At 46.5% G+C, this 27,853-nt stretch overlaps 2 protein-coding genes across 2 annotated transcripts in view; both read right to left on the bottom strand.

Moving 5' to 3' along the window:
- Positions 1–171: 171 nt before the first annotated feature.
- LOC146355717 (uncharacterized) lies at positions 172–18,213 on the bottom strand. Its single transcript, XM_084830817.1, has 6 exons — positions 17,902–18,213; positions 15,701–15,844; positions 14,436–14,509; positions 9,969–10,095; positions 2,937–4,076; positions 172–2,213 (listed from the first exon to the last, which is right to left on the bottom strand). The coding sequence occupies exons 3-6, from the start codon at positions 14,499–14,501 to the stop codon at positions 1,522–1,524; spliced, it is 2,025 nt and encodes a 674-aa protein (XP_084686943.1). The 5' UTR covers positions 14,502–14,509; positions 15,701–15,844; positions 17,902–18,213; the 3' UTR covers positions 172–1,521.
- A 4,536-nt stretch (positions 18,214–22,749) lies between these two features.
- LOC146355718 (complement C4-A-like) overlaps positions 22,750–27,853 on the bottom strand; it is a 93,555-nt gene continuing 88,451 nt past the window's right edge. The window contains exon 41 of the mRNA XM_084830638.1: positions 22,750–27,761. Coding sequence (XP_084686764.1) covers positions 27,620–27,761 — 142 coding nt within the window. The 3' untranslated portion in view covers positions 22,750–27,619. The remainder of the gene's footprint in view (positions 27,762–27,853) is intronic.

Raw genomic sequence — 27,853 nt, forward strand, 5'->3', positions numbered from 1 at the left:
CCTCTGCTGCCGAAGGGGGGAAAAAAACGGAACAGGCTGTATGGTTCCTGCCATAGACGCCTCATTTCTAGAGCATCCTAGGATGCAGTCAGGAGCATTTGAGCACTTCCTTTTAGAAGGTTCTAGGAATGAGGCTTCTATGGCAGGAACCATAGAGCCCGTTCCTAGAGCATTGTTCTTTTTGTCCTTTTTTTGACAGGCCGGAGGTCTTGGGAAGCCACCAGATTGGGTGCAGGGGGAGGGAGCACTGTTTGCACGCCGGAGCTAGAATACAAAAATGAGGAAAATACTCAATCAGAGACTGGATACTTTTTTTGCTTTGCTTTGAATAGGTTTCTACTTCACTCTAGCCATTTCAATGGCAACTCTTCTTTCCAAGAGTGTTTGCATTTCTAATTAAAAGCTAAAAGTTGCATTTTCAGTTGGCTGAGGAAAGTCTTTTGTTAAAGCTCAACGTATTTTACAAGTTGAACCTCTGCAGTCAGAATTCAGCGCCACTTGAGCAGAATGGAGCCCACTCATAGGTAACCAGATGTAGGATTGCAGCCTTGCTGCTCCTGCTAGGTATTATGCTATGTGCTCGTGCTCTTTGGAGGGGAGCTGTGTACACACTGCCATCGTCACCTCACATCCTCACCAAATTCACCACTGTATCACGGGGTACATGACAGGAAGGGTCCTCTGTAATGGAGAATTGATGGTTGTGCCAGATCGACAGGAATTATTTTAAAAGAGACAAGCATGTTATTCTCAAGTCTTCTCCAAATCCAAGTCTGGGTGTTTCTAACAATCCCCACAGAAGATGCCAAAGGGACCAGATGCTAATAGATAAATACTTTAAAAAAAAATAACCGCAACAAGCATTTTCTCAGCAAATAATATTGACCTCAAAATGGGATAACACTTTGCTGTTTTCTATTTCTGTGGAGAAACAGTGGTGAATGATTTCTCACAGCTGCTTGTCTCAAAAAAGAGGATTTTAACATTTATTTTCCATACAACTGCAAAAAGGTCGCAAAGTAGCCATTGTGGGCAGCCCTGGCTGGTAAATATTGGGCACTGTGGAGTGCTATAAAAAAATGCCAGGTCGAATCAGAGCTTTGTGAACCACAAAGACCATCAACCTGCTTAAAGGCATTACGATAAGGTGCAGAAAACAGCACCATGTTCTCAAGTAATGTAACAGAGGGAAGCCTAAACACTGATCATACAGCATGGTACAGTAGACCAGGAGGGGGCTGAAAGTAGATCTCCAGAGGCTTTGGGCTTCAACTCCCAGAAGCCCTTGCCAGTATGGCTAATGGTCAAGAATAGTGGCAATTGAAGTCCTAAGCATCTAGAGATCTACTTTCTGCCCACCCCTGCAGTAGACAGTAAACAGAAGTATCACCATCATTTTATCAACGTTCAAAAATGCTTTGCGAACCTTCTTTTGTTTACAAGAGGAACAATGCAGCAATTTAACGATCTGCTGAGAGCATTGTTGCCTACTGCTACTTTGGTTTAACCGCCACCCTCCCCCTAAGTGGCTCTTCCTCGTTCGCCGGCTGACTTCTCAGCAAGGGGAGGGTCTTGCTCGACACAAGTGGGCTGTGGGAGGGAAGGGGCTGGTATGGTACTTGAATGCAGGGATGCTGCATGTATCCTATCGGTGGGAATAACGGGGGAAGTTTGGGGAGCCTCCGCTTGTGCGTTTAATGAGTCTGCAATGCGCTCCAACAGAGTCGTTTGCCTCTCTAGGGCAGCGGTGTACTTCTCCATGCACCTATGGAGCGCAGTGTCAGAGCTGCGCATGGCTGTAGCCATTGTCTGGCTAGACTCCCTTATGCTTCTTGCGATGTGCCTCGCGCACCAAACAGCCACTCTGCGGTCGTCGACCCGCCTCTCTGATTCCTTACTATCGAGTTCATAAAGGGCCTCGCGGATTTGCTCCCCGGTTTCCCTGGTGGCCTTGATGAGATCCCTGGCCATCTGCGCTCTCTCGGCTTTCCTCTTGTTCCTGAATCTGGCAGCCCTTTGTGCGTTGGTCAACGGTGCCTTTTCATCTAGCTCTACAGCAGGCGGAACGTAATCTAATGGTTGCTCGTCAGCCATGCCTACAGCCCCATCACTGCCTGTGTGGGGATCCGTACGTCCCATGTTGCCCAGGAGAAAAGAGGTGGGATCCGTGTTTTCAAGCCCTTTGCCCTCTTGCTCCTGTAGGAGACTTTCAGCTGCAGAGGAGAAGAAAGAGAGCAGTTAAAAACAAAGCAAGAATAATTCTAAATCGGAGACACATAACCTTTTTTTGCCCTCAGGGCTCCATCCGATGTTGGCAGGGGGCTTAGACATGTGTACACACTCACAGGCATGCAAGGACTCTAGAGTGGGAAGGAGGCTTTAACCCCACCCCAATCCCAGCAATCCTGTGCGATATCACTGGGACAAGGGGGAATCTGCATTGGGGCTGCTGAGGAAGGGGGAGGCTAATGCCTCTTCCTCCTCCCACTGTGCTCCCACTAGCCATTGCTGCATTGGCATTGCCATTAGTGGCTCAGAAGCTGCTATGCTGGCTGCTTCTGGGTCACTGCGGGAAGGAGGAGGCTTTAACCCCCTTCCAGCAACCCTAACAAATTTTGTTGCTCCCATGCCACCATCAGCAGTGGGAAAGCAGCAGTGCTGATTGACGAGAGAAGGGGAGTTTGGGGGGGAGCATGGAGGCTGTGCAACCGTGTCCAGGGGCCACATGTGGCCTGTGGGTTGTGTACCCCTGTTCTAAACGACAGGTCAGTCAGGGTACTACACAATGGGGCTAACGTCTGTGAAACCAACCAAATGACAGGTAGGTTAGTGTATTGCGCCATGGGGTACCAAATGATAGGGTACCAAATGATGGGGTCAGTCAGGATACTGCACAATGGGGCCAATGTTTCTGAGACCGAGTCAAGCTTCCTTACATAGAGACGGAGCCCTGGATGGCGGACGCTTTTGTTCCGGTCTTTCCCGCTCTGGGTTGCCGTCCCTGAGCCCGTGGATGGTGGAGAATCGGTCCTCAAAAGACGGGAGCAAATCCACGGGAAAGTCATCATCTCCCTCACCTCCGCTGTATGGTTCTTCCGAGAGCTCCGACAGCGTGTTTGGGTCGACGAGGACTTCCGCCACCTCCGGAGGGTGCCCGTCAGCCACAATCTCTCTTATGAGCTTTGTGTCAAAGTCAAGCTCCAGATCCAGGCCTGTGTCGTTCTCCTCCTCCTGCTCCTCCTTGCACTGCTTGTACATGGCTGTTGCGACAGTGGCTCCATGTTCATCCACCACACGCACCTCCACTGGCGGAAGGGCTCCTCGGAGCTCGGAGTGGCTTGAGCCAGGTTGCTCGTCCTGGGGTTCCTCCTCCTCCTCAATCTTGGGCGTGAGCATGGCAAACTGCCCAGGTGAGCTCAGTCCAAGGGGCTTATGATCCCCTTGCGTCGCCACGCTTCCATTGGGCTGCGAGACAAGCTCAGGGTGATGAAGGGCGGACACCCAACCGGCCTGAGCAAGACCAAGCTTCCCCTGGAGAAGGCGGGCCTGCTTTTGAGGAGGCGGCTTCGCTTGGGCTGCTGTTGTTAAAGGGGGCCTGGCCTGCCCAGACATTCCAGGCGTGAGTGAGGAGGTCTGCCTGGCCAGCGTCAGTGCCGTCTGCCTTGGCCACGAACCCTTGTCTGGAGCCCCACTGCCTGCAGCATACCTGGGGGTGCCATCTCTTCTGTGCAGAAGGATTGTGGCTAGCTTATCGTAGAACGGCATGGTGCTCAGTTCTGCCCCGGGGCATTTATTCTGAGTGGTGACCTCCTTAAACTTCTTCTTAAGGGCATTCATCTTCTCGCGGCACTGGCGAGCGGAACGGTTGAAGCCCCGCAGGCCCATTTCGTTGGAAAGCCAGTTAAAGACTGCCTCGTTGTGGTACATGTTCCGGAGCTCATTTTGCACCTCTGGGCTGACCCATAGGTCGACAAAGACCCCAATCTCCTCCTTGCTCCAATATTTGGCCCTCTGCCTCTGGGACTCTTGGGTGTCCTTCGCAGAAGCAGCAGGAGATGGCAAGAAAGGGGTCCGGCCTGCCAAGGGTAAACAAAAGTGCACAGGGCGCACATGAGAAATATTTCAGTTTTGCACCCTCCCATACAATTGTTATCACACCCCCGTTTACAAACTTTAGTCTTATAGCATGAGGACCCTCAGGGAACAATGACACTTGGTCTGCCTGAGCATGACTCTTCCACCTGCAAAAAGCACTGCAGCGTAGTCCAAGGTCAGTATCCTGCTGCACTGCAGAGCTACACAGGCAGGCTGCAGAGGGTATAATACTAAAACCCAATTGGTCATGCCATGAAGCTGATCGGTGGGAAATTCAAGACCAACAAAAGGAAGGACTTCTTTAAACAATGCATAATTAAGCTACCCCCTTCATGGATCACTGCCTTGTTGTGGCAAAGGGGCATGCGTAACTCAGTGAAGCCATAAGCTATGCCGTGCAGGGCCACCCAAGACAGACAGGTCATGGAGAGTTCTGACAAAATGTGGTCTACTGGAGAAGGAAATGGCAACCCACTCCAGTTTTCCTGCCAAGAAAACCACATGGAACGTATCACAAGGCTAAAAGATATGATGCCGGAAGATGAGACCCTCAGGTCGGAAGGTGTCCAATATATTACTGGGGAAGAGCAGAGGGAATTTCCAAGTAGCGCCAGAAAGAGTGAAGCGGCTGGGCCAAAGCCAAAAGGACACTCAGCTGTGGAGGTGTCTGGTGGTGAAAAGAAAATCCAATGCTGTAAAGAACAATGTTGTTCAGGAACCTGGAATGTAAGCTAAGCTCGAGGTGGTCAAACATGAGATGGCAAGGTTGAACATCGACATCTTGGGAATCAGCAAACTAAAATGGATAAGCATGGGCGAATTTAATTCAGGTGACCATCATATGTACTACTGTGGGCAAGAATCCCTTCGAAGAAATGGAGTAGACCTCATAGTCAACAAAAGGGTGGGAAAAGCAGTACTGGAGTACAATCTCAAAAATGATAGAATGATCTCAGTACGAATCCAAGGCAAACCATTCAACATCACAGTAATTCAAGTCTATGCCCCAACCACTGAGGCCGAAGAAGCTGAGGTTGATCGGTTTTATGAAGACCTACAACACCTTCTAGAACTAACACCAAAAAAAGATGTCCTCTTCATCATAGGGGATTGGAATGCTAAGGTAGGAAGTCAAGAAAACACTGAGATAACAGGCAAGCATGGCCTTGGTGTACAAAATGAAGCAGGACAAAGGCTAATAGAGTTTTGCCAAGAGAACACGCTGATCATAGCAAACACGCTTTTCCAACAGCACAAGAGGTGACTCTAGACATGGACATCACCAGATGGTCAATATCGAAATCAGAGTGATTATGTCCTTTGCAGCCAAAGATGGAGAAGCTCTATACAGTCAGTAAAAACAAGACCTGGAGCTGACTGTGGCTCAGATCATGAGCTTCTTGTTGCAACATTTCGGCTCAAATTGAAGAACGTAGGGAAAACCACTAAACCATTCAGGTATGATCTAAATCATATCCCTCATGAATATACAGTGGAGGTGATGAACAGATTTAAGGGATTAGACCTGATAGACAGAGTGCCTGAGGAACTGGACGGAGGTCCATAACATTGTTCAGGAGGCAGCAACGAAATCCATCCCAAAGAAAAAGAAATGCAAGAAAGCCAAGTGGCTGTCTGATGAGGCTTAACAAGTAGCTGAGGAAAGAAGAGAAGCGAAAAGCAAGGGAGAAAGGGCAAGATATATCCAACTGAATGCGGACTTCCAGAGAACAGCAAGGAGAGACAAGAAGGCCTTCTTAAATGAACAATGCAAAGAAATTGAGGAAAACAATAGAATGGGAAAGACTAGAGATCTCTTCAAGAAAATTGGAGATCTCAAGGGAACGTTTTGTGCAAAGACGGGCATGATAAAGGACAAAGAAGGCAGGGACCTAACAGAAGCGGTGGAAAGAATACACAGAAGAACTATACAGGAAAGATCTTAATGTCCCTGATAGCCATGATAGGCGGTCACTGAACTTGAGCCGGACATCCTAGAGAGTGAAGTCAAGTGGGCCTTAGCAAGCATTACTAACAACAAAGCTAGTGGAGATGACAGTATTCCAGCTGAGCTATTTAAAATCCTAAAAGATGATGCTGTTAAAGTGCTGCACTCAATATGCCAACAAATTTGGAACACTCAACAGTGGCCACAAGACTGGAATTGGTCAGTTCACATTCCAATTCCAAAGAAGGGCAATGCCAAAGAGTGTTCAAACTACCGTACAATTGCGCTCATTTCACATGCCAGCAAGGTTATGCTCAAAATCCTACAAGCTGGGCTTCAGCAGTATGTGAACCGAGAACTACCGGAAGTACAAGCTGGGTTCCTAAGCGGCAGAGGAACTAGAGATCAAATTTGCCAACATTTGCTGGATCATGGAGAAAGCAAGAGAATTCCAGAAAAACGTCTATTTCTACTTGATTGACTGCGCTAAAGCCTTTGATAGTGTGGATCACAACAAACTGTGGCAAATTCTGAAAGAGATGGGAGTACCAGACCACCTTACCTGTCTCCTGAGAAACCTGTACGAGGGTCAAGAAGCAACAGTAAGAACCGGACATGGAACAACCGAGTGGTTCAAAATTGGGAAAGGAGTATGACAAGGCTGCATATTGTCGCCCTGCTTATTTAACTTATATGCAGAGTACATCATGAGAAACGCCGGGTTGGATGAATCAGAGGTCGAAATTAAGATTGCCGGGAGAATTATCAACAACCTCAGATATGCAGACGATACCACCCCAATGGCAGAAAGCGAAGAGGATCTCAAGAGCCTCTTGCTGAGGGTGAAAGTGGAGAGTGCAAAAGCTGGTTTGAAACTCAACATTAAAAAAACTCAGATCATGGCATCTGGCCCCATCACTTCCTGGCTTATAGAAGGGGAAGAAATGGAAGCAGTGACGGATTTTATTTTCTTGGGCTCCAAGATCACTGCAGACTGTGACTGTAGCCATGAAATTTAAAGACGCTTGCTCCTTGGGAGGAAAGCTATGGCAAACCTAGACAGCATAGTAAGAAGCAGAGACATCACCTTGCTGACAAAGGTTCGCATAATCAAAGCTATGGCTTTCCCAGTAGCAACGTATGGCTGTGAGAGCTGGACTATAAGGAAGGCTGAGCGCCGAAGAATTGATGCCTTCGAACTGTGGTGCTGGAAAAGACTCTTACGAACCCCCTGGACTGCAAGAAGGTCAAATCAGTCCATCCTAAAGGAAATCAACCCTGAGTGCTCATTGGAAGGACAGATCCTGAAGCTGACGCTCAAATATTTTGGCCACCTAATGCGAAGAGAAAACCCACTGGAAAAGACCCTGATGCTGGGAAAGACTGAAGGCAAAAGGAGAAGGGGATGGCAGAGGATGAGATGGCTAGATAGCATCACCGGTGCAATGAATATGAACACTCCGGGAGAGAGCGCAGGACAGGAAGGCCTGGCGTGCTATGGTCCATAGGGTCACGAAGAGTTGGACACGACTTAACGACTGAACAACAAGTTAAGCTATGGAATTCACTTCCACAAGATATAGTGATGGCCACCCATTTGGATGGCTTTAAAAGGGGATTGGACAAATTCATGGGGAAGGCTAACAATGGCTACTAGCCCTGATGGCTATATGCTACCTCCAGTATCGGAGGCAGTATGCCTAGGTGCACCAGTTGCTGGGGAACACGATGGGGAAGTTCTATTGCACTCATGTCCCACTTGTGGGCTTCCCAGTAGGGCACTTGCTTGGCCACCGTGTGAACAGAATGCTGGACTAGATGGACTCTTCTTATGTTCTTAGGGAAGTCTTCTCAGCGAGGAGGTGGGCAGGGATGGGAGCCTGTTGCCAAGCAGAGTGCGGAGGGAGGGTGAGCTCTGGAAAACTACTAGAGGGACTTGCTTAGCTGCATGGGCCGATTTGTTTTCTAACCGCCCTTGCCTCATGTCAGGTGGGCAGCTGGGGCAGAGCACCCAAATAAACTGGGATTAAGTGAGGATAGCAGGATTGAACATATCAACAAACCATGGTTAATTTAAGTCAAGCTTCACAAGCCAACTTCAAACCATGGTTTCAGGTCATGGTTAGTTTGCCAGGGTCAGTTCAGATGTACAAACCACAGGTAAGCTAAATAAACCATGGTTTAGTACAGGGATGGGCAATTTGTGGCTCTCCAGATGTTTTGGCTTACAACTCCCATCTGCCCTTAACATTGGCTATGCTGGCTAGGGCTGATGGTTTTAAACCCCTGGTTTAACATTACATCCAAGTGCAGCCATTATGTTTTTGAAATGTTATTACTCTGTTCCTATGGGTGCTATTGAAATGTTCTGATAAGTTAATAGGACCTGAATTGTTCTTATTTACTGTTAACTGCAATTATTTTGGTGACATGGCATGTTATTTTGATATTGCCCTCCTGAATATTTTTGTCGCTACTGATAGTAGCTTTGGGTTTTCCTTGGGAATTTTTTTTATTTCTTTATTTATTACATTTATATCCTGCCCTTTTTCCTCTTGCGAGGAACCCAAGGCAGCTTACATGGTCCTCCTCCTCTCCATTTTATCCTCACAACAACCCTGTGAGGTAGGTTACATTGAAAGTCAGTGAACGGCCCAAAGACACCCAGGGAGCTTCATGGCCTAGAGGGGACTAGAACCCAGATCTCCTGGGTCCCAGTCCAACGCTCTAACCACTACAACACACTAGCTAGCTATTAAGAATACTTATTTAGCTGCCCTTTAGCAAAAGCTCTCAAACTAGCTTGCAAACATCGACAATAAAATAGTAAACTCATTACTAAAACACGGCACAATCATAAATAGTTCACGCGACAAAAAAGAATACAGCATAGTAATAAAATAAAATGGCAGCATAACATCACAAAACTACATCGAACAACTGAAATGCCTGGGAGAAGGGGAGAAGGAGGGAATTCTAAAGATGTCGTGCCACCACAGAGAAGATCCTGTCTTCTGTCACCACCCACTTCACTTCAGAGGATGGTGGTACCCAACACACGGCCTCAGTCTCTTGATTTTAAAGCCTGGGCAGGTTCATGTGGGAAAATGGGGGCGGGGGGAGGGAGGAATATAGAAACAAAATGAAAATGAATTGAAATACAAAGCAATGCAGTGCAAATACTTCCTTCAGATAGCACATCCATCGCTTTTGAGATTGGGTAAAAACAGACGTGGTCAGGAGTGTCAGGGCTGCTGCACTAAAGACAAGCAGGTTCCAAAGCAGGCAGGCCGCGGGGAATGGAGCTCAGACCCCTTTCTCACATTACGCCAGTGGGGTGGGAGCCACTGTAGAAGTTTGGGTCCCTCCTGGCCTACTAGGGCAGGAGTACAGAATCTCAGGCCCAGGGGCCAAATCCAGCCCTCCTGGGGCTCACCAGATAGCCATGTCCCCTTCCCCTGGCATGACCCCCTTTCCCCCAAACACTGATCGTTTGGTAGTTACCTGGCTTTAGTGCAGTTTCCCCCCCATTCTATAAGGTTGAAATGCCTCTCTGTGAGCTTAGAACTTTAAGCTGCAATAGGGTGGTCTTTTTAGTATTGCAGCCCCACCCCTTTAGCCCCGCACACCTCTGGACCAGGGCCCTTGAAAGCTTCTCCAAAATGGAATCTGGCCCTTCGGCTGAAAGAGGTTCTGCACCCCCACACCAGGGTAGTGTGAGAAGGGCCACTGCCAAGGCTCCTCCCACAGGAAGCATCACTTCCCCACCCAACTGGGCAAATGCTGATATAGGAGGAGCCCAAGCAAAGCCTCCTCCCACACAGCCCTGGCTCTGATGCACAGGGGGGAACAGCGTGACAGTGGCTTCCACACTCCCAGAGCAACGCGAGCAAGAGCCCTTTGAGAGGAAAGTGCTATTCCTTACCCAGCGACATCACATTCTGGTAATTCTCCTGCATGACCTCCTTGTATAGGGCTCTTTGTGCCCAGTTCAGCAGAGCCCACTCCGCTTCTGAGAAATAGATGACCACATCCTCAAATGTCACAGGGCCCTGGAAGAGGAAAAAGAACCAACGACTCAGGACCTGTCATCGTGGGGCAAGGCACATCTCAGTCATACTCAAAACTCCCAAGATGGGTGGGAGTTTTTAAAAAAGGAAATTCTCAAGGCACAATTACAAACAATTCCAACAAGAAGAAAAGGTGGAAGACAACAGAAGAAGCCAGTGTGGCTTCACAAAAAGCTAAGAGATGACCTGAAAACAAAAAAGGACACATATAGAAAGTGGAAGGAAGGCCAAGCAACAAAGGAATAGTACAGGCCAGCAGCACAGAATGGCGGGGATGGCGTCAGGAAGGCTAAAGCTGAGAATGAGCTGAGGTTAGGGAGGGAGGCAAAAAGCAACAAAAAGGCTTTCTTCAGCTACGTGCATAGTAAAAGACAGAGGAAAGAAATGGTGGTTCAGCTATTAAATAAGGATGGCAAAATGACAAAAAAAGGCAGAAGTGCTCAATTCCTACTTTGACTCAGTCTTCTCCCAAAAGAGGGTCTATGACGTGGGCTAGATGAAACAACGATCAGGTGGATCCACAGTTGGCTACAGAATCCGACCCAAAGAGTGCTTATCAATGGGATCTTCTGAAACTGGGGAGAGGAAATGAGCAGGGTGCCGCAGAGCTCAGTCCTGGGCCCAGTGCTCTTCAACATTTGTTTTAATGACTTGGAGGAGGAGGTGCAGGGAATGCTGATCAAATTTGCAGATGACACAAAATTGGGCGGGATAGCTAATACTTTGGAAGACAGAAACAAAATTCAAGGTGATCTGGATAGACTGGAGCGCTGGGCAGAAAACAACAGAATGATATTTAATAGGGACAAATGCCAAGTTCTGCACCTAGGAAAAAGAAACCAAATGCACAGTTACAAGATGGGGGATACGTGGCTCAACAACACTACAAGCGAGAAGGATCTTGGAAGTGTTGTAGATCACAAGCTGAATTTGAGCCAACAATGTGATATGGCTGCAAAAAAGGCAAATGCTCTTTTGGGCTGCATTGATAGAAGCGTAGCTTCCAAATCCCGGGAAGTACTAGTCCGCCTCTACTCAGCACTGGTTAGGCCTCATCTGGAGTACTGTGTCCAGTTCTGGGCACTGCACTTTAAGAAGGATGCAGTCAAGCTGAAGAGGGTTCAGAGGAGGGCAACAAAGATGATCAGGGGACTGGAAACAAAGCCCTATGAAGAGAGACTGAAAGAACTTGGCATGTTTAGCCTTGAGAAGAGAAGACTGAGGGGAGATATGATAGCACTCTACTTGAAAGGCTGTCACAGAGAGGAAGGCCAGGATCTCTTCTTGATCATCCCAGAGTGCAGGACACAGAATCATGGGCTCAAGTGACAGGAAGCCAGATTCCGGCTGAGCATCAGGAAAAACCTCCTGACTGTTAGAGCAATACGACGATGGAACCAATTACCTAGGGAGGTGGTGGGCTCTCCCACACTGGAGGCATTCAAGACAAGGCTGGACAGCCATCTGTGGGGGATGCTCTGACTTGGATTCCTGCATTGAGCAGGGGGTTGGACTCAATGGCCTTGTAGGCTCCTTCCAACCCTACTATTCTATGATTCTATGTCTTCCTCCACAGGTTTCTAGAGTCCTTGGAATTCCCAGCCCTTGTGCTATGAAATGAATAAAAAGCAGAGCTGAAATATTCCGTCGATTTCATCTGCAGATTAACTAACTCGAGGTTCAGTTGATTAAGCAGCAAGGCTCAATTTTGAATTGGCAAGGCAGTGAATTAAAGACACGTATGTTTACCTGGGCCAGGGGTAACTTTCCTTCTGCTGCATTACTATAATAGCAAAGGCAAAAGATGACGCTTCAGCCTTCTCCACCCTGGTGCCCTCCAGATGTTTTGGATCACAACTCCGAGCTTTCCTGACCATTGGTCATACTGACTGGGGCTCATGGAAGTCCAAAACATCTGGAGGGCACCAGGTTGTTGAAAGCTGCTTCACACAATGTCTTAAAGAGGTGCCTATATGGATATTTTGAGAATCAGTTAAAAGTTAATAAATTAATCTATAAAGACTGCAATTCTATGCACCCTGACGTGGGAGCAAGGCCTCCTGCAGTACTTACTTGTAGGCCTGTCTGTTTGGGATTATTTATTTATTAGATTTGTATACTGCCCAGATACTGAAGCTGAAGCTCAGATATTTTGGCCACCTAACGCAAAGAGAAAACTCACTGGAAAAGCCCCTGATGCTGGGAAAGATTGAAGGCAAATGGAGAAGGGGACGGCAGAGGATAAGATGGCTAGATAGCGTCACCGATGCAATGAATATGAACTTGAGCGCACTCCAGGAGAGAGCACAGGACAGGAAGGCCTGGCATGCTATGGTCCATGGGGTCACGAAGAGTCGGACACGACTTAACGACAACAACAACAACACTGCCCAACTCGCAAATGCCCTTGGGGTGGTTTACAATCATAAAACCAAAAACAACAAAGTAACAACAACAAAAAATTAAAACAATAAAAGTATCAAAATAATACATCATTAAACATTTAGAACATTTTTAAAATATTAAAAACATTGAAGAGCCAGCAGTAAAATAAGAAGCAAGCAACAGATTAAAGAATACGAGCTTGCTTAAAGAGGAAGTCCTTAACCTGGCATCTAAATGTATACAAAGAAGACACCAGGTTTCAATAGCCTCACACAACAGGATTTAGTTCAGAGGAAACAAGCACGGGATTAGGCTCCACAAATTCTGTAAGGGCGCAATCGTATGCATGTTTAGACAGAAAAAAGGCCTATAACTCCCACCATGCCCCAGCCAGTATGTTTCTGTCTAAACATACATAGGACTGTGCCTTAAATCTGCTGTCAACCCCAACATTAAAACAAGTGAAAGCTTTAGGGCTGGTTATCTGGAATCCGCAAGTGAAATTCCATTATGTTTTAGATCTCCAACGCATGCACCTCTTCCATCTCCACCTTTCTTCCCAACGCAAAGTCTTTTTTAAATTTATAATTTGTTAAATGTAATATCCAGAATACAACAGACAATACAATTAAGAATCCAACAATTAATATACCAGACAAAAATCATCATAAATATGTTCACCACGTATACTCCTATATTACCTTCTTGAGACGTTAAAATGTATGTGTGGATGGGTCTACTGCATGCTCTCTTCCATCCCAGATGCCCTCTGCTTTCTGGGCCCTTTTCTCCCTTCAGCCCTGCCTTCAAGCACCTGCTTTTTCACTTGCTCCCTCCTCTGTGCTCCTGACACTCCCTCCTGAACTGCTAGGACAGCCACCCAGCTGCACACGAGGCGAGATCCAGGGGGAGGAAAACAAAGGAGCCGGCTTGCATGGGTGAACTGCGCCATGCTCTAGAAACGAGACAGAATGAATGCACTGAAGTGAATGGGCCTACACTACTATTGGATACTGCCCAGAGAGCTCCATTATGTCCAACCATCAGCAGCCAAGGGACAGACTTTAGCCCTTTTCATGTGGGTTCTCAGTCGGGTGGATGGCCTCCATGAATGCAGGAGCCGTTCCTCTTCAGAATGTCGCCCTCCTGGCATACAGAGCAATGGGGGCGACAACGGAGGGGGAAGGGGTCCTCTCCTCACATGTTCTTTCAACATGGGAGGAAGAACGTGTCAAAAGGGCTCATGTCTCCCATGTTCAATTACTCACTTGGTTGCCTCAGGCAACAAGGAACCCTGTGCCAGAGAGCAAGTTAGCTGGTGGAGAAGGGCTGAGCGTACCCAGCAGAGAAGCCAAGCAGGTGACCAAAGGAGGAAAGCCCTGTCCTTCGTGCCTCACATAGAAATGTAGAGGCCTGCCGGAGGATGGCCGGAACATCCTGTCCCTCCTCTACCAGCTGCCAGAAAGCTAATAATTTTGTTTTGAAGACTAGCAATTTTTGTGGGCTTCTTTACATGGCTGCTGTCCCACCTCGAACCATTTCTTCAAAGTGGGTGCAGGGCCTCAGGCCCCGGGACCAAATCCAGTCCTCCTGGGGGTCAGATCCTGCCCTCCTGGGGTTCCCTATATGGCCCCAACCCTTTCACTATGATCACCAATCATTTCAGGGTTTCCTGGCTTTTGCAGTCTTTTCTCCATTCTAAAAGGTTGAAGTGTCTCTCCTAAGGCTCAGCTACTGGTGGTCAGACCTTTAAGCTAATTTTGGCCCCGCCCCTTTTGCCTTCAGCCCCGCCCACCACTAGAATGTGGCCCCTGAGAACTTCTCTGAAATGCAATTCGGCCCTTGGGAGGAAAGAGATTCAACCCCCCTGCTTCACACACATTTCCTCCTCCCTTCAGCCCAAACCCACCCACAACCTCTGGATGCAAACCCCTTACCGGATTTGTCTTCTGTTCTTTTCCTCCACAACTCTGTAACGACCTGGAAACGAACAGGGAGGTCATGCCGCAGCCTGTGGGGGATGAAAGGAGAGAGAGACAGACATGGGAGTCATTTTGGATGAGGCCTTAAAACTGTGCTGCATCTACTCTCACTACATCTGGGGCAGTTGACCATACCACAGGAGGAAAGGGCTAAAAGCATGGGACTGTCTGCAAGGGATGACGGTACTCATCTTAAAGCAAAGGAACTATCCAGATATGAACATGTAATAATTTATACTTTTTTTCAAGCTTGCTTTTACTTTTCAGCTTTACTTTTACACTTTTAAATGACAATCTGAAGAACCCAGAGGTTCCTTGGAAGTTCATCTGAATTCTTCAGTAAGAAGCTCGGTATAACGGTGGACAAACAATACCGTCAAGCCAGCTTGCCCACTGTTAGAGATCGTCTCCTAAACTAAGATACAAACACAGAGCCATGGGGAAGAGCTGGATGAGCTCAGGGAATACTGTCAGTCTACGCAGAGCAACAGAGGTACTAGCCAGAGGCCTGCATGAACTGAGCATGCTGCTTAGGCAACTTCCCAGAATCCTCTGCAACACAAAGGGGTTCCATGGCAGAGACACTGGCCTGGTTTGCATGTAACAGCAACACAGAATATGGGTTGAATACGGGTTGTCTTTACATGCAAACCATTCACTATGGTTTAAATATGGGTTGTTAACCATGAAGAACCCTGGAAGAAAACCCATGGTTTGTTGTTGGGTTGTGAACTCTGGGTTGTTGTACTCTGGACAATAGAGTTGTTGAACGCTGGAACAACAAGGTGCATTTTCCAAGTCTGCCATGATTGTTTTGCATCCAGAAAATGCATCCCTTCATTCTCACCGATAAGAAACATGGCAAGATTTTCTTCCTCCCTTACATGCCATCTACCTGCCAGAGTGACCCAAATAGCCCTAGGAGTGAATCACACTACATAGCTTAGCACAGCCTTCCACGACATGGTACCCTCCAGATGTTTTGGACCGCAATTCCCATCAGCCCCAGCCAGCATGGGCAGTAGTCAGGGATGATGGAAGTCATGGTCCAAAACATCTGGTGGGCACCAGGTTGTTGAAGTCTGGCTTGGCACGTAATAGGATAGAGGCGTTGGCCTTTGGTCTCAGTTCAAATCACTGCAGTCAGACAATTTTAGACTCTGGACTAATGGCTTTATAGACCCCCCTCTTTAGATAGCAACGTGTATGACTTCACTTACTTCAAAATGGGGCAAGCCAGCCCTGCTGCGTTTGGGGCCCTTCCTGCTCATTCTGCTGAGTGGGGCCCTGGATGTCCGCCCAGAGTCCAGTCCTGACGGCACCACTGGATGGGTTGTAAGGATGGGAGTGACCATGTACGCCACCTGAGCATTTAAATTAATAAGCATGAATTCCTTTTACAACATTCCAGCATGCATCATTAATGAAGAGCAGAAACAATTGTTTTCACTTGGTCTGCAATACACAGACACAAGTTAATCTGTTTACGCCTTCCATGGGATCCAGTCATTCACATGGATCTTTCAGTGGATCACAGCACAGAGAGGAAATTCTTAGCAAGGCTTTAAAGCAGGGGTGGGCAACTTGTGGGCCTCCAGGTGGTTTGGCCTACAAACTCCCATCAGCCGTAGTCAGCCCAGCCAGTGGTGAAGGATGGTGAGAATTGCAGGCCAAAACATCAAGAGGGCCACAGGTGCCCAGTCCTGTTTTAAATGTTCACCCTAAAATAATATTCATGATTAAATTGCCCCCAACCCAAAAGGTTCTATATTTCCAGACTTTTTGTTGAGCACCTGAGGAATAATCCCATCTGCACCCAAATATGCAAGGGGGAGTGGAGAAATAGATTATGCTCCCCCCCCCAAGCCTATAATCACAGCATTGAGCATATATGTCTCCCTGACCATGGAAAAAAGAGGTAGTCTTTAATTTGTGTTGTTTTCAAGTGCTTCCTTCCCCCATTATCTAGGTCAGGAAATTGTACTTTCAGTGACTACAGACCTTACAGCTTCATAGAAAAACCATACCTGCAGTTGCTGAAAAGTCAGAAAGTGAGATCATACTAGCAACGCAGGTGGACTTTGATTCAAAAGTGAGAGAGTGACTGGGGCTTTAAGAACATAATAAGCAAATATATTGAGGATAGATCTAACAACACCTCTTAGCCACAATAGCTTAAATGGAACTGACATGGTCAGAAGCAGTGAATCTCTGATTCAGCCTTCCCCAAAGGTGAAAGCTGTTGGACTACAGCTCCTGTCATCCCCCAGCCAGCAGGGGATGATGGAAGTTGTAGGCCAGCACCTCTAAAGACGGACAGGTTGGAGAAGATTGCTCTCATGACCAGACCCTGGCAGTGCAATCCTAGGCATGTTTACTCAGAAGTCAGTCCCACTGTTTCCAATGGGGTGTACTCCATAGGACGCATGTTTAGGATTGCAGTATGCAGATTCAGATGGGCTCTTCTTTTGCAAAGATCTGGTAATACCTATCCACTTTTAAGATGATTATTAGATGTATTTATTACATTTCTATACCACCCAATAGCTGAAGCTCTCTGGGCGGTTCACAATAATTAAATACTAATTTAAATTTAAAAACTGATTTAAATACTGTTCTTTTAAAGATGATATAAGCCCCCCTGCACACTTTTTTTCAAAATGGAAGTTGGGATAGAAATCATTAAGATTAAGAACTGAGAAAGAGCCCTGCTGGATCAGACCTGTCAAAGGACTGTTTAATCCTGCATTCTCTTTCCCACAATAGCCAACCACATGACTCTGGAAGCCCCAAAGCAGGGCATAAGCACAATGTGTTCCCCCATGACTGGTAATTCAGACGTATACTGTTATATACATGCAACCATGCATTCATACATGCCATAGGACTAGCAACAATATGCTGCAGCATTTGAGCCAGGCTTCCCCCAACTTTGTGCCCCCAGATGTGTTGGGACTGCAGCACCCATCATTCCCAGTCCAATACATCAGGTAGGGAAAGGGTGTTTGAGTAAATACTGATGATCAAACTATACCAGCCTTCGCTGCTCCAGGGGCGTTGGGACTACAACTCCCAGCGTCCCTCAGCCAGCCATGCTGGCTGAGGGATGCTGGGAGTTGTAGTCCCAATGCCTCTGTAGGGCACCAGGCTGGGGAAGGCGGAACTATACTATTCAGGCTGAGAACTCTTACGCAAAAGCAGCTTGGTCTCCTGCATCATCCTGCCAATTCTTAAGCAGGAGTTTGTGCCACCCAGAAAGGGGCTGCCGACGCGTGATACAATGCGTGGCAAAGTGATCGTATTCATGCACCCAATATTAAGTTAGAAATACAACAGCAGCAGCCGCCAAAACATCCAAGTGTGAGTAGCACTACGGAGGGACAAGGAAAAGACACTAGATTGGACAAAGAGCCACTCTTACCCGGAGCCGAAGGAACTCGGGAGTTGGGCTGCTCCGAGTAAAACGGATTTCGGCGACAGCAGATCCCCTCCCCTTAAGGAGAGCCGGCCTGGAACCCAAATCCAGCGCAGCGGCGGTTCCGATGCAAGGAGGCTTGAGTAGATCTGGATCTTTTCCTCTCCCTCCTCCGGGTGCAGGATGCAAAGGCCTAGATACACTTCGCGGGAAGGTTGAAGACTCTTCTTCCTGCTCCCCCCCCCCCCCGTGCACCGTAGTAGCCAATGGGAGTAAAAGGAAACCCCCTTCCCACCCTGGTATTTTTTTGCATACTCTGATTGGCCAGTGTATAAATAGACACGAAGAGGGAGGAAATAGTAGTCCAACGTGGTAAAGAAAGAAAAAACTACAGTTCCCAAAATGCCTAGGTCTGGAGTCCAAACGCAAGCTGTCTTGTGCTGACCTAATTCTTTTCTTTCTTTTTTTAACCAGGGTTTTAAAAATTTTATACAGAATGATGAGGACGAGAAACTTGCTTTTTAAAATGAAAAAATAAAACTTGGGTCTTTGGATAGATTTTGCGAAAACACTGCTGCAGTTTTGTGGAGGAAGAGGAAAAAGCAAGCCAAACAATATAGTAGGGGGGCCACATAAGAATTCCCTCCACCCCACTCCCCAAAAGAAGAAATGCATTCCTCCAAAAAGAGGGCATGGGTTTGCATAAATGTGCATATGCTAAGTGCACATTTAGAAATAATTACTATTAGAATTTAAATAGAGATACAGTATAACTCACTATAGTAGGAAAATCTGTGTGCTTTGCTCAGTCTGCTGTCCAGGTGCTAGGTGTTGAAGGCAACTTTGAGGGCCAGGCCTGTGCTCCCTCCCGTCTCAGGGTGCCTGGCTTTTAAACAGGCTTTGGAGTGGGCAGCACTGTAAAAGAGGGCACATGGCTTGCCTTGAATCGGGAGTGGGGGCGGTTCTTATGGCCAACAGGGCTGCCATTGCTTTTGTGTCACTTTTAAGGTTGAAATACTATGCACACTTGCCTGGGAATAAGTTATAGATGTGAGGCGATTCTGTTATGAGAGAGGCCATCGGAACGGTTCAAAAGCTGGCCCGCATCCACCCACAATATTGGCTCGTGACCTGCTTTATGAACTGACGTGGCTTAACAGAGATGTAAAGGCTGTATATACCTCGTACCTTTTTCTATCTCTGTGCTCATAGGTGCATTCAAGGGAATCAGGAAACTCAAGGGAGCTATAGTGACACCTCCGGTTTCTAACCGAATGGTTACGAATTCTGAGGCAAAGAATGCAAAGACATAGAACAAGGTACCATGGACGGCTACTCAGAAAGGAGAGAGGCTTCCCTATTGATCCTGCCCCTGGTTCCAATGGGAGCCAGAAGTGTGGGCTGTGTGTAATGCTTGTCTCTCTATCCGCTTCTCTTTTTGTCTGAATTAGTTGGAGGTTGGCCCTCCTGGCTCAGGTGTTCCTTGCGTGCAAGTAGATCACACGTGTATGGGCTGGATTATGTGTGGGCTGGATTTCGGTAGGAATTAGATGGGAATGGAGACAGACTAGCTGAGTCGCTTTGGATACAACATGTTAGCTCCCCTTTCTGTGTCTGCTGCACAGGTTTGGAGGAAGCAGGATAAGGACATACCTTTGTCTGATCAAGATGTTATTTATATCCCACCGTTTTTCCCCTTGTAAGGAACCCAAGGCGGCTTACATAGCCCTCCTCCTCTCTATTATATGTATCGGGACAGCCCTACCATTAGTCAGAGTGAGGCAGTTGCTTCAGGCAGCAGATGCTGGGAGGTGGCAGGAAAATGTCTGGGGAGAGAACTCTGGGCCACCTGGCTTGTCCTGCACCCCCTAAGCTATCCAGCTGCTTTCAGATGCAGTGAAGAAAGATGTTGCATCCCCAGTATGGAAGTAAGATTCATCTCCTAGTCTAGTTGGCTTTGGTACATAGAATGGGAGTGGGCATCATCTTGTTCTTCGCCTCAGGCAGCAAAATGGCTTGGGCCAGCCCTGATATATCATCTATCTATCTATCTATCTATCTATCACCTATCTATCTGTATATAATATGCATATATACACACTAATATATAATATATGTATGCATACAAATTAAACAACCTCCTTCCTATGGCACTTATTTAGACTGGCTCCTTTTACATGTTCCATTGTTCTGATTGCTATTACTGCTGAGTATTTTTTTCATACTTAAAAACCGTATAAACAAAAGCTAATCCTTCATGTCTCTCAGTCTGTGCTACTTTATGTGGGAGAAAATTCCTTGCAGGCATTGTTGGTCTTGTAGCCCTGTGTCCTTTTCTAGTTGTCCCTGTTTAGCAACATCCAACCCATCTTTGGCCAGCTGCCTTCGTTACAGAAGCAAACTTACTAATAGGGTGCCTCTGAGCATGTACAGAGTGCCTTTCCCAGTAGTAAGCACCTGCAGTGTGTCCTTACATACGCAGTTAAGGGTTCTGTGAGAAGAGGAGCCAGTGTGATGTAGTAGCTAGAGTGTTGGACTGGGAGTCAGGAGATCTGGGTTCTAGTCCCGACTCCGCCATGGAAGCTCACTGGGCGACTTTGGCCAATCACAGACTCCCAACTCAACCTACCACACAGGGTTGTTGTTGTGAGGATAAAATGGGGAGGAGGAGGATTATGTATGCCGCTTTGGGTTCCTTAAAGAGGAAAAAAAGGTGGGATATAAATGTAATAAATAGATTGAGGACCTTTTGAAAACTGTTGAAAAAAGGGGCCCTTCTCAGTGGGGACAGCAAGCCCTGGTTGTGCAGTGCCCTTCTCACCTAGCACCTATGTTGTTGTCTCTCTGGCGCCAGGTGAAGACTTTTTTATTTTCTGAGACTTTCTAATCTTTCAGCTTTAAAATTTGTCTTAGGGCACAATCCTATGCATGTTTAGTCAGAAAAAAGTCTAAAATACTAAAGGCTTGTGAAATACTAGTCCTAATCATGTGTTCAGTCTGAATACACGGCGACACAAAGTGTGTAGGGCCCCCAATATTCCCATTCATGCCAGCTCCCCCCCCCCACACTCCTGACCTTTGCATGTTGAGCGTGAAGGTCGGAAGGGAGATTCTATGCATGTTCAGCTGAATGCACTTAGAAGCTTCACCATGATTGGGAACCCTCAAGGTGAAGCTTAGGAGGGGCCACAGCTGGTACAGACAGGGATGTTGGGGTTGGGGAGGGGCACATGCATCTCCCCCTACACTCTTTGTGCCCTCATGTTTAGGCTGAATGCCTGAATAGGAAAACAAATGGGGAGGAACTCCAGGTGCCAAAAGAAGAATTATGTGTAGGCCCAGCCGTTTTGAAATTTCTTCCTCAGGCACATTTTGAACAATGATCCACCAATGAAAGGAATACCCCAGTAACTCCTAGTGCTTTTCTACATGAGGCTTTTAACCTTTCACTTTACCAAGGCTTAGGCTTCTGGATTCATTGTGGGATTAAGATTGGCTCCTTTACACGTGTCTTTTTCCAGAGAAGTTTCTTTCTCTGTCTTGCTATAGGTTCTACTAAACAACCACTGTGATATAGCAGAATTGCACAAATACACCAGGGTTTTATGCTGCTGTTCCAGGATATACCAGGCTTTCCTCCTTAGAAAAAAAAACCCTGCTAAAATGGTTGCAAAGGACGGGAGAGGCCCCAGAGGAGGGTGACATCGTGTAAAGCACCCGCAAACAAATGTAAATGAGGAATCACAAGCACACAATACATGCCTTGTGTTGAAAGGCTCCTATTGCAAACGTGCCCTGAGGAAGAAATTCTAAAAAGTGTTGGGCCTACAAATAAATCTGGACCCAAACTGGCTCCCGGCAAGCAAGTCAGGGGTCACATGCCAGCAGTGGTCAGGGCCACAGCCCAAAGTCCTGTGTTCCTGGCATATGGCCCCTGTCTTGCTTGCCCAGACCCCATTCACACACAGACACATGCTCTCTCTGAGCTGGATTCACTCTCCCCTCACCTTTCCCAGCTGGGGCAAGTGAAGCCAATGGAGCCACCACCCTGAGGAGCGCTCTTTGAGGAGGAGGCTCACTTGACAGCCACTCTCCCTTCTCTGAGGGAATGGGGTCTTCGGAGAGGATACACTAAAGGCCTTCACAGGCCAGATGGGGAGACCTGGTAGCAGCAACTACAGTACCGGGGTGACTGCACTATACTGATGGGCAAATGACCCCCCCCCCCCAAGTAGTGGCACCTCCCAACTGTTGACCTCTTGGGAATATTTCCCATTGTCTGTCCATGTGGGAAGAGTCTAAGAATTGATCATGGGGGAGGAGAGAAAGGGTAAACAGACTGGCCCACTTCAGAGTGCCAGTGTGGTGGTGGTGGCGGTAGTCATATTTGGGGGGGATTACAGAAAAAAAAATCCCCCCACAACTAGAAATCTAGCTCAGTAACGTGGGCTGGGGATAGAACCATTCTCCCTGATGTTAGCTTTTTGCTTACAAAGAGCCTTAAAATGGTATGCTCCACCTACTATCTAAAGTGGTACAACCCACTCAACCAACGGAGGTTTACCTGGTCCGCTATCGCTGCATGTGTTGACCTGGCTTTGTGCCTGAGGGAAGACTGCTTGGGGAAAGGCAGAAGGGCACCATAAGGCCTAGGCAAAAGTTGTGTATCTTTCAGACAGTGGGCTGGGTTTGAACATAGAAAACTTAAGATTCCAAATCCCTTTTCAGCCTTGAAGGCCCCTGGGTGGCCTCCCATTCTCTCAGCCTCACCTATACGCAAAGAGAGGCCCCATGGAGCTCTTTGAAGTAAGGGCAAGATACACATACATAGCTTGTGCTGTTTTTCTTGTAACATCTTGCTTTATTTGCAAATATACCTGTTGTTTGTGAATAGTCATGTACTCAAAGCTGCTTGGAGGTTGTGAAATGTTCATAAACATCTAAACTGCTGAGGAAAGAGGTGATGCTCAGAAGTTATAACCAAGCCAGGGGTGAGGTGAAAAAGAGAGCGCTAGTTAATTCTGCTTTTTTGTCTAAAGTTGGGTTGAATATCGAAAGATGAATGAGCGCTATTACCTTCAGGGGGAGGCTCAGATTCTGACATTCTCAACAAAAATGGGAAGAGGATGTTGTTGTTTCCCCCACCCCCATTTCTTCTTCATCTATTTGCAGGGAGTTGAAACAGCCAACATAAAGTGGTCAAGCTTTTCTTGGAATGTGCCACTTTATAATGCAAGTTGGACAGAAGGGAATTGAGTGTATGGTTGCTCTCTCGTGGGGGTGGGGGTCCTGTACTTCAATAATAGCATGTAGGGCAGGGGTCCCCAACGCAGCTCCTGTGGGCACCAGCAAAGGGGTCTCCAATGTGATGCCCATGGGCATCCTTTCAAAAGATTAAAATATTTTCCCATTTTTAAAATATACGTACATGGATTTGTATGAAATGCATACAACTTTCTAGCAATTATACATAGGCTTCAACAGAAGCAGACCAGTATCCAAATAAGTATCCAACCATCTATATGCTACCCATTCAAATACTGAAAACATTGTAAATTCTTAATTCCTTTGTATTATAGGAGGTGAGGGTTTATCCTTCTAAAGCTGTAATTTCAGTCTTTTAGCTGTGCAGAGAATCCATTTATGCTATTTGTTGATTTCCATTAAGTAGGTAAATAATTTAAAAGAGCATGTACATCAGTAAATATTACAGACAGTTCCAGTACAAAATGCATCTGTGTAATAACCTCCTCCCAAAAAGAAGCAACTACTGGACACTGCCAAAACATATGTTTAAAGGAAGCATTAGCTGTATTGCACCATCAGTAGCTACCTGAATTAGACAATCTTTTATTAAAGAAATGTTGCATTGTCCAGTAGACACAAAAGTTTTTGCTGAATAATATAAGACACAGCCTAAGATCCATAGATGCGACAGGTAGACACCAAAGCAGCGATCCACTGATTATGTATGTTGTGGTGGTGCCCACAGCAGTTTCTCAAATTCCCAAATGTGCCCACAGGTCCAAAAAGACTGGGGAACTCTGATGGAGGAGGAAAATCTAGACATGAAGGATTTGAGACTCCCATTATGTTTTTGATATAGAAGTTTGGTTCTCCCAGCTCCCAACCTCCGAAATGTTGTAATTAACTACTTTTTAAATTTTCTGGACACCCTTTACTGAATTTCTTCTCTCTCAGGGAGCTGTGACTTTCGAAGATATGGCTGTGTATTTTACAGAAGCGGAGTGGGCTGGCTTGGATCCACAGCAACGATCTTTCTACAAGGACATAATGCTGGCAAATTACAGGATGTCTCTTGAGTAAGGGAACCCTTTTGCTTTATCTGGTAGAAATTGTCACAGGAGAACTTATCTAGAGGATATGTTGGCTGGCTAGGGAATGCTGGGAGTTGTAGGACTTTTCTCTGTTTAAACATGCATAGGATTGTGCTCTAAGAGATTTTGTTAAAGATCTCATTTTTCTTCCTTTTAGCAAAGTTATAGTTACCTTTTTTTTTTTTTTACATTTATCTTTTATTAACGTATAAAAATTGAACTGGCCTTTATGAGGTTCTTATTGAGGCGGTGTGTACTTTGTGCTACAAAAATAATAGTCAGCAACTAGAATTCTTTTTATATTTTGCAGACTTAAAAAAAAACTTCATCAATGTTACAGCTTTTATTGTAACAATTTCCAGATGGGTAATTGCAGCAAAACTTACAACGAGTCTTGGGGTGCCACCTTAAAATTAACCCATTTATTCTGGCCTGTGTATCTATCTGGGAAGGTTTCATGGACTATAGCCCACTTCATTTTTATTTAAGAGCCAAGGGAAGAGGAACTGTACAGGGCAGTGAACTCCAGTCTTGTCCACTGCCAACCTTATTAATCTCCCTGTCTAGTTACTTTTTGCAGGCACTGTCCACAGATTGCTACTTGTATATCTATTGAATCATAAGGGCTAGAAACTTGTTTTTCAAATATGAAAGCTGCTGTACTTGGTAAGGTATATTCCAGTGCCACGAGTACCATATTCTCTGCTTCTCTGGAACTGCAGTAGAGAGGCTGTTTATCAATACCCCAAAAGTCAGAACAATTATAAAAGAAGTGAAACCAGGGTTGTGATCTGCTCTGACCCTACAGCCACTTAGGAATTGCTACGTGTTGTAGAAGTGGAAACTCTGCAGAACAGTAGTGCCACTTCCTCCCAGCAGCAGACGTGGGGGAAGTGTGTGTGAGAGAGTGAGAGTGCTGGAGAAATGTCATGGATAATCCCTAAAAAGAGAGAATCTGGTTCTTCCCTTACCTCAGGGGAGAGGAACCTCTGCACCTGCAGATGGTGTTGGGTTCAGCCTCCCATAAGCACCAGCCAGCATGACCTGTAATCCAGGGTGATGGGAAGTGTAGTCTAATAAATCTAGAGGGCTACAGGTTCCTCACCCCTGCCTTATATCTAAGAATGGCCTGTAGTTATATAGTGGCGGTTGTGCTTTATGCACAACCAGGAGCATCGGCTATCATTCCTTTATGTATTGCAGAGGTAATAACAGTAGTCTGACACACACAGGGCATTTCTACATCAGGCTTTTATCCCGCACATTTACTGAGGCTTCTGCTTCTGGATTCTTTGCGGGATTAAGTTCGGCTGCTATTACACATGCTTTTTTCTGGGGGTTTTCTTTCTCTGCCTTTCTATGTGTTTACAGCCACTAGATGGCACTGAGGTATAGCAGAATTGCACAATTACATGGAGGGTTTCATGGCACCATGAAAAAAAACTGTGTTAGCGGTTGCATGATGTCATGTAAAGGACCCGCAGACTACCATGAGTGAGCAATCACGAGTGCACAATAAAATCCTCGTATAGAAAGGCTTACGTTCTCTAAATCCACCACTGACTGAGGTAGCTCTTGTCTCTGTCCCTCTCCTGATCAAGGATAAGACAATAGGCAAATGCCATGTTTGTTGTTTTAAAGCAGGGCGCACAACCCACAGCCCAGGAGCTCCACTTGGCCCTCCAAAGCCTTAATTGTGGCCTCCATGACTGCCCTGATTGCTCCACTGCCACCAAATTCCCTTCCCAGCAATCCTGTTACAGATCACACTTTCCTCTCTGCTAAATTTTCATGCAGATGGTTAAAAAATTGATTTGGAAATTGAACCAATGTATGAGTGAGCGCATGTGAAAGTGACAGAGACCAGAAATAGATTCATCCCTCCATCTCCAATTGTGAGTGTGAAGCAAGACACCCCCCTTCCTATTGTTTTATGCCTTGCCCCTTCATTCAGGAGGGCGCTGTTATGCTCATGCCCTCCTTGTGGGTTCCTGGTCGACACCTGGTTGGCCACTGTGTGAACAGAATGCTGGACTAGATTGACCCTGGCTCTGATCCAGCAGGGCTGTTCTTATGTTGCTCTTCAATTCTACCTTTAAATGAGATTGCAAATGGTGAGGGATGATGGGAGTTGTGGCCTTCCAGATGTTTTGGCCTACAAGTTGCCAACCTCTGCTATATGCTATTAGGTATGTTACTAGTTGAAACAAAAAGGTATGTTACTACTAGTGTGTGAAACAAAATTAGGGCACAATACTTTTTATTGAATAAAATAGCAGTTTAAAACCGTAAATATGTAGGAAGGCATAATCACTAGTACTAGAGGCAAAAATGTTTTTTAAAAACGAATAGGACTAGGTCAATGCTCTTCATTTGATCAAAGATTATCACCCATCTCTGAACTCTTTTCATGCACAGACAGAAGTTTTTGTTTGAACTTATGAATGTGGTTGATGTCGGGCAGCAGTGCAAGAAATGGTCCTTTTTAATGCAGGCAACAGTGCCTAGAAAGAGGGCTATTTCACCCAAATGAGCTGTGGGCATGCATTTCCCTGTTCCTATGAATGCACAGAGATATCCACATTATTAGTAGCTGCTTGCCATTTTGGCCTCAGAATAAAAGTAGACGAGGCATTCCATTTCAGAGAAGCTTTCCGGGGCCGCATTCCAGTGGTGGCCAGGGCCAAAGGCAAATGGGGTGGGGCTAAAATAACAGCATATTTTAGCTTAAAGCTGTTACTGGCAGTAACTAAGCCTTTGGAGAAGCATTTCAACCTTTTAGAATGGAAGAGAATGTGCAAAAGCCAAGAAACGACCAAACAATCAGTGGACAACCGACATTTGGGAGGAAAAGGGGAGGGGGGGTGTCTAGCTGGGAAACTCTAGAGGGCCAGATTGGGACCCCAGGATTTCAAATAGAGCATCTTTGGGTTTTCCCAAGGCTTTCTTAATACTTTTATGTTGTCAAAAAATGGATGAATTGAAACAACCTGTTTTGATGGCAAGTGAAAGGGCTTTGAAATGGCCTTGGCCATATTGAGCCAGCCCCCGAGCTAAAGAGAGCCTCCAGGATTCAGAAATGCTCTACTTCTGAGTACCAGATGCTAAGGACAGCAAACAAGGAGGGCAACTCCCTGCTTCTCAACTTCCCAAAGATCTGGCTGGCCAATGGACTAGGTGGACTTTTGGCCCTGTTGCAAGAAGGCTCTTCTTTCGTCCTTAAATCCTCCAAGCACAAAGCATCTTGTGACACATAATCTAGTGATCAGGGGGGTGCGGGGAAGATGGTGGTTTTTTTTGGCATCTCTGTTTCCACTGAAGAGGCAAAGCTTCTGGTGCATCAAGATGGACGAAAGCACAGGAGATGCTGGTCTGGGTTCTCTGATTCAGATGCGGCAGCCACTCCCAGCATAGGAAGTGGTGAATGCCTGGAGCTGAGCGCAGGTGTTGCGGTACTGGGTGGCCCGACAGCGCCGGGGATCTGGTAGCTCCTCCACCCAAGAGTTCTTCTCCAGCAGGTACTGGGGGCTGCAGGATCAGAATGTAGACAAGCCCAGCTTAGGAAGCAATACGGGAAGCTGCCTTAGACGGAATCAGACCCTTGGGCCATTTACCCCAGT

The sequence above is a fragment of the Heloderma suspectum genome, chromosome 2 (assembly GCF_057233095.1).
Source record: "Heloderma suspectum isolate Gila_16-S chromosome 2, 16-S_ref, whole genome shotgun sequence".
Classification (NCBI taxonomy): domain Eukaryota; kingdom Metazoa; phylum Chordata; class Lepidosauria; order Squamata; family Helodermatidae; genus Heloderma; species Heloderma suspectum.

Excerpts from the sequence above, each read along its gene's own strand:
- LOC146355717 (XM_084830817.1), bottom strand. The coding sequence starts at position 14,501 with ATGACCTCCCTGTTCGTTTCCAGGTCGTTACAGAGTTGTGGAGGAAAA. Across the intron at positions 10,096-14,435 it reads AAGAACAGAAGACAAATCCG|GGCCCTGTGACATTTGAGGA; the intron begins GTAAGGGGTTTG and ends TTCCTCTTCCAG. Across the intron at positions 4,077-9,968 it reads CCAGAATGTGATGTCGCTGG|GCCGGACCCCTTTCTTGCCA; the intron begins GTAAGGAATAGC and ends TACCCTTGGCAG.